General features: G+C 41.7%; 1 protein-coding gene across 1 annotated transcript; it reads right to left on the bottom strand.

Annotated features, from left to right (window-relative positions):
- Positions 1-5,524: 5,524 nt before the first annotated feature.
- LOC118827650 (leukotriene B4 receptor 1-like) lies at positions 5,525-6,412 on the bottom strand. The gene has a single exon (XM_036599091.1). The coding sequence runs from the start codon at positions 6,410-6,412 to the stop codon at positions 5,525-5,527; it is 888 nt and encodes a 295-aa protein (XP_036454984.1).
- Between the last annotated feature and the right edge of the window lie 446 nt (positions 6,413-6,858).

Raw genomic sequence — 6,858 nt, 5'->3', positions numbered from 1 at the left:
CCATGGATGACCGGGAGATGATCGGGAGTTGTTGGCGGTAAAATTAGCATTGGAGGAGTGGCGACATTGGCTCGAGGGGGCTAAGCACCCATTTGCAGTGCTAACAGATCACAAGAATCTGGAGTATCTTCGATGTGCAAAGAGACTTAATGCTCGCCAAGCCAGGTGGTCCCTTTTCTTCTCACGATTTCGGTTCAGTATAACATATAGACTAGGGTCTCGAAATACCAAGGCTGATGCTTTGTCCAGAATCCATCAGGAGGCTGACTCCACAGCCGAACCTGAAGTCCCAGAACGCATTCTGCCTCCTGATGTAATTGTGTCTTCTATACGCTGGGAGGTGGACAAGGAAATAGAAAGGGCACTGCTCCATATACAAGTTCCCAGTCAATGTCCCCCACAGAAACTCTATGTTCCCGAGCCGTTCCGTAACCAACTAATCACCTGGGCCCATTCTTCGTTAACTTCAGGACATCCAGGTGAAACTAGAACCCACAAGCTCCTTACCCAGCGTTATTGGTGGGAGTCGATGATGAAAGATATCCATTCTTTTGTATCCTCATGCTCCACATGCTCCCAATGTAAGACGCCTAAAACTCTACCCGCAGGAAAACTAATGCCTCTACCTGTACCCAACAGACCATGGTCACACATTGCAATAGACTGTATCACTGATCTACCAGCATCTCAGGAATATACCACGATCCTGACTGTAGTTGATCGTTTCTCTAAAGGAGTGAGATTTGTGCCATTTACCACGATCCCCAGCACCTTTCAGACCGCTCAAGCCTTGTTCCAACACGTTTTCGTGTCTTTGGGATTCCAGAAGACATTGTCTCAGACAGAGGTCCACAATTCGCATCCCTGGTATGGGCGGCGTTCTTTGAACACCTTGGTGTTTCTATTAGTCTATCCTCAGGATATCACCCCCAATCTAACGGCCAATGTGAAAGGGTAAATCAAGAATTATGCAAGTTCCTGCAATTGTTCTGTCACGAAAACCCCTCTGATTGGTCTAAATATTTAGTATGGGCTGAGATTGCACAAAATTCGCTAACCAGTTCTGTCACAGGGATGACTCCCTTCCAGTGTGTCTTAGGCTACCAACCGCCTCTAGCTCCATGGACCGGGGCGCAGACTGATGTTCCAGCAGTGGATGAGTGGATGACAAGGAGTGAACAGGTTTGGGAGGAAATCAACCAGCGCATTGAGACTGCTCTCCAGCGCCACAAAGAACAAGCTGACCGACATAGAGGTCCAACCCCCATCTATCAACCAGGAGATCGGGTGTGGCTGGCCACTAAGGACTTCCGCAGCTCGGAGGGAAGTTGTAGAAAATTACAGCCCAAGTATATTGGGCCTTTTAGGATAGTTAAGAGAATAAATGAGGTCACATACAGACTTGACTTAGCTCCACGTTTCCGGGTATCACGTTCATTCCATGTCTCACTTCTTAAACCTGTCATTGCAGGGCCCTTGGACAAGGCTACTCCAGACATCTCCCATCCGCCACCGGAGGTGATAGATGGGGCTCCAGTGTACGCTGTCCGTAGGTTGCTGGACTCCAGAAGACGCGGCGGGCTTCTTCAATACCTGGTGGACTGGGAGGGGTATGGCCCGGAGGAGCAATGTTGGGTGTCGGCTAAGGATGTGCTAGACCCAGCGCTCGTGGCGGACTTCCACAGTCGACATCCGGAGAAGCCAGCTCCTCGCTCCAGGGGTCGCCCCCCGTAAGCGACTGACCAGTTCCCTTCCGGCCCGCCTGCAAGGTTCCCGTGAGGAAGGTTCCTCGGTCCAGCACCTCAGCAGCTCTAGTTCAGCCCCTGTTCGCGTATCCGGTGGTAAGCGTGGGGGTCGTCCTGGTCGTCCTCGTACCGAGGCCCGCCCGGACTCTTTGGTGGGGGGGGGGTACTGTCACGTCTTGTACGAACTCACATCTGTGTTTTGACTATTTTTGCTTTTTTGACCTCGTCTTTTGTCTTGCTCTATTGTTTTGTTCGCCTCGTGATATGATCACTTTTGTGATCTTTTTGCACTTTTTGACCCACGCCTGTGTTTTGACTACGTTTTTGCCTAGTGTTAATAAAACCATTCTTGTCAGTTTTATCCGCACGCATCTGGATTCTGCTGAATGGTTACACAAAAGGGTTACATTCATGAAACACCAAATGGCAAACTGTCAAATAATGATTTTGCCATGGTACATAGGTAGCTACAACCAAGCAAAGCCTCTCCTTCACTTACCTTCAAAATTTGTAGTGGATGCCTAATGTGTCAAATAATTAAACATAATTAGTAACTAACAGTGTAATTAACAGATCACATTTTGATTTCTAATGGGTGGGATCAATTTAGATAAATCATCACAAAAAGTGGCAGCTCTATGCCTAAGCTCTTAGCTCATAGAGTCACTATAAAAAATGCTACAATGTACAATCTGTACAATATATATATTAAGTTTAAAAAAAAATGATTGTTTTTTGCAAGCTTCAAATGTTTAAAATGTGTTTAATCTAAAACAGCCAAAAATAGTGCATTTAAATTTTCTTTAGCTTTCTGCTAACATGCTATTAGAATCCTATAGGGCAGCTAGTAAAAATTAGTGTTATTGTGAGAGCTTACATACTTCACAGTCATGGTTAGATGTTAATGTAATCACTGGTAGTTCCTCTGTATACATTTGCACATGCAAAAGTGATTTCATGTTGGCTTAACAGGGAGGAAAATTAATCACAGTGGCTGTAAGCTACTGTAAGCTACTGTAGAGGCACCAAAAAATGACAAAGATCTTGACAGACTTATGTAGCATGGTTTCATTTATTTGTTGAAAAATATGATAATCTTCCCAGATATAATTCAAGCACACTGAGAGACAGAATCAAACAAAACGGATACAGAGGAGGTATAAGAGGAAACTGAGTAGTACAGACAGAAACCAGGAAATACAGGTAGAATAAAGGCCAGGCTCAGAAACTCAGCAACAAAACACTTTGCAAGGAAGTGATTCAAGCGCAGAGGTACATATAATAGCCTACCACATACTGCTTCCGTACTTGTGCCCAAAAGTAGTAGGCAGTATGCAGGATGTGAACAAGATGCATTTCCTCAGTATGCCAGTAACCAGCCAGAGCTAACTTCATGATTTACTGCATCCCAACATGCAACATGGCTGTTTCAGGAGGATGTAGCCACTGACATAACTGCCTGGATATTTGTATAGCACTGGATTCAGCCATTCTATACCTTAACCCTCTGGGGTTGATGAACACTACGGTCATGCATAAAATTCAGTGTTTCTATATATGTTTCTCTATCTTTGCTACAATTCAATGCAGAAATATAGTTCAAATATTTCTAAAATCTGTAGGGTCACCCTTATCCCAAAATCATATGTGACTCACATTCTGAGTGATGAGGCTATGAAGAGGGGTTGAAATACACGTCATTTGCCTCTCACCATGTGTAATTGGTGGATTTTGTGTGAAACTGACCAATAGACACTCAGGAAATCATTAAGAACTGACGCATCATGTCGGAAACTATTCGTTTTTCATTCAGTCCACATCGGAGACACATGTGAAATGGCATGAAAAGAGTTTACAACCACTGAAGTTGCTGCAGCAATGAAGATAACAGAGGATTTTAATATGAAACATATGAGTATCATGTTATATGCAAGTACCTTTAAAGGCAAATTTAAGAAGAAATGCAAAATCAAGAAAATGCCAGAAGGTTAATAATGGCAAACTTAAAGAAATTTGTCCAAATGCTGATGCACTCGGTGCAAGACTGAAGCCACACCAGTTTTCTCTGCTGGTGTTGAGGTGGGTTTGTTTACTTCATCTATTTAATAAAGTTAACTTACTGCATTGAGTATCTGGTTAGAACAGTACATTAGTAGAGTTGGTCTCAGCCAAAGAATTTGTTCATCATTAGCTTTTCAGGCAGTCAAAATAGCTCATATTATCAACTACGAATGGAAGGAAAATGAAATGACTCACAAAAGGAAGAAAACAAGTGTTTGGAAACCACAGAGGTTTACCACACGGACTAATCCAAAGATGAACATTTTCAAAGTTTATTTGTGGCTTTACAGAAAACAAGATATGCCCTCTGTCACGAGTCACACAGCCACATCTGTTGACCAAAATGCAAATGTACCTGCTGAAAAGAAGCTAGCAACAGTTTCTTGGAAGAGGAAAATGGAGGGGCTTGAGATGGGTTTGATTGGCTGGTGTTGCCAGGTGTTTGTAACCAATATGTTATTTTCCATAGTTGTGCTTATGCGTGGTTGGACACTAATATATATTTGCAGCCAGATATTGGGATAGTCGACAAATATTACAGAAAAATGTGCTGAAAGTGCAAAATATTAAGATGGGTCACTACACATTTTAAACAAAAACATATGACAATTTTTGGCATCCCTGTTTTCAGTTCTTTGCCCATCTTCATTTTGCCATAATGCTGGACGAGGAGGAATGTTCTCCTATAATAATGAATGAGGAGGGAGAAGATAATGTCATAATAAAAAAGATTAAGAATCATTCAAAATGTTTCATGAAAACAGATACGTGATACCACAATCAAAAAGAGAAGGAAGATATGAAAGTAGTTTGAAGAGGTTGTGAAAAATCACTAACCTGAATGAAATTTTTCTGATCTCAAGATGCCAATTTTAATGCTCAGTTCCTTTTCATGTAATTAATACCAATTATGAAACTCTGCAAACTTCACAAAATGACATATGATTCTTGTGTTGAAATTTGTATGCCAGTTGTCTAGCAGCTACCATGAGTAGGGCAAAGCCAGTAGGTCAGAAGGTATTAGCCATTGTGGTTTACTGTTTATCATCAAACAATAGAACTTCCCCTATAAGCACACAGGATGTGGCCTATCAGAAGCCAACACATTTTCCACTGTAGTGAAGGTTTAAGCAACAAGCGGTAGCTGTTCAAATTGTGCAATTTCTTGCAACACAACTCTCTTGTCAGAGGTTATTTTATTCATTTTGGACTTGGTTTTTAGTACAACTACAAAACCAGAAAACAGGTTGCACAAAATTACAATTAAAGATTGCACATAAAATTGATCCTAGAACAAAACCTTGTGGAACACCTTAAATGTCTTCAATAAAGAACCACATTTTTGCATATTGTGTCATTTACCACAGATCAATATTGTTTCAATAAAGAGTATCTGTAGGGAAAACTAGTTCTTGTCAAACTGCAAGCAATACAAAAAACAAAACCTAAACAAATATATTCTTATCTCTACATATCCTAAACAGCAAAAAAAAAACAAATAAACAAATACATCCTTATGAATTTAATTAATTGTATTTATAAATGCTAAGAGTGCAAAACAAAAAAGAATGAAAAAAATACAGATCAAAACATTGATTGATTTGCAACACACTTGCCTTGTATTTTCAAATGCAAACAGAATTCTTTGTTTAATGTCAGGCGCAGATACTTTAACATGAACCCATCACTAGCTGAGATTCTCCTTCACTATGAATGATCTAAGCACTTTCTTTACTAGATGCATGCTGTCTTATTGCCCAAGCAGAGAAGGCATATACAAAGGGGTTCACACAGCTGTTGATGAAAGTCAGAGCTCCAGCAATGTTGCTTCCAGCTTCTGCAAACCTCAACAGCTGATCCTGGCCGAGTAAAACAGCGACTATGAGCATGATGTTGTTGATATGAATTGGGACCCAAAAAAAGAAGAAAGCTGCCACAATTCTGCTCACCAGCCTCGTCATCCTGCGAGTATTAAAGAAAGCTGATTGAGTAACGCCGCGTTGAAGGCGGACATAACAATAAACCAGGAGGGGGAACAGAACAGCGAACATCATCAATGTCTCGAAGAACAAAGTTGCCACTCTCTCTGTGTTATTTTGATAGTGTGCCCTGCAGTGCAGCCATCCATCCTTCTCCAACTTTACACGCCGCTGAACGAGAGAGTAACAAGCGAATACTCCACTCAGAATCCATATTCCACTCATAAGACCATTCTGTCCTCTTGCTCTGAGCTTAGCCCATTTCTGAGGATGCAGTACTTGAACATATCTCTGCACACTCAGTAAAGTCACACACAGCACGCTGCTGTAGAGGCTCCAGTAGACCACGTAGGAGAAGAACTTACACAAGCCCAAACCAAAGACCCAGTCATGAAGAAAAGCAGAGATCCACACCGGCAGTGGAAGCAGCGTCATTAGATCTGAGATGGCCAGGCTCAGCATCAGCCTTGGGGTGAAACTGCCTCCCTTTAGCCACCCAGAAAGAAGCACTAGTACTGCTATATTTCCAGGGACCCCCAGTGCAAAGCACAGCCCCAGTACACTACTGGCAGCCAAGGTTTCAGATGAGAGAGAGATTGAGCTGTTGGAAGGGTTGCTGTGCTGCATGATTGTGGTAAGTTTCAGGTATGGTCATAGGAGAAGAACTCATAGCTGATGAATTGAGAATGCTGAAAGAGGAAGTGATTGAATACCAGAACAGAAACACAATCTGAGATAGCAACACTGTGTAAAAAAGTAGGTCAAAAGTGCTTAATGGGGTTTTAATTTTCTCACATCAAGCATTTCCTGTGAGACTGCTTTTTAAAATTATCAGTGCTAAATTACCTTGTACATGGTTAATAAAACCTTATTCCTGACTGGGTTCAATAAAAACACTTCAAAAGTTCATTTAACATTATTTGTTTGACCTTATGTGCTTCACTTTAAAGGAAGCTTTAAAGAAGACCATCACAAACTTGGAGGACATAAGCACTCTCTGTCCCATAAGTGTGCTGCTTTACAGCTCGAGAAAAGAAGGCATACATCAACAAAGATGAGCTTGAGCCCAGAGA

This window comes from Colossoma macropomum, unplaced genomic scaffold, assembly GCF_904425465.1.
Source record: "Colossoma macropomum unplaced genomic scaffold, Colossoma_macropomum, whole genome shotgun sequence".
NCBI lineage: Eukaryota > Metazoa > Chordata > Actinopteri > Characiformes > Serrasalmidae > Colossoma > Colossoma macropomum.
This window is presented reverse-complemented; position numbering and strand designations above follow the sequence as displayed.

Coding starts and splice junctions, on each gene's coding strand:
- LOC118827650 (XM_036599091.1), bottom strand. CDS start 6,412: ATGCAGCACAGCAACCCTTCCAACAGCTCAATCTCTCTCTCATCTGAA.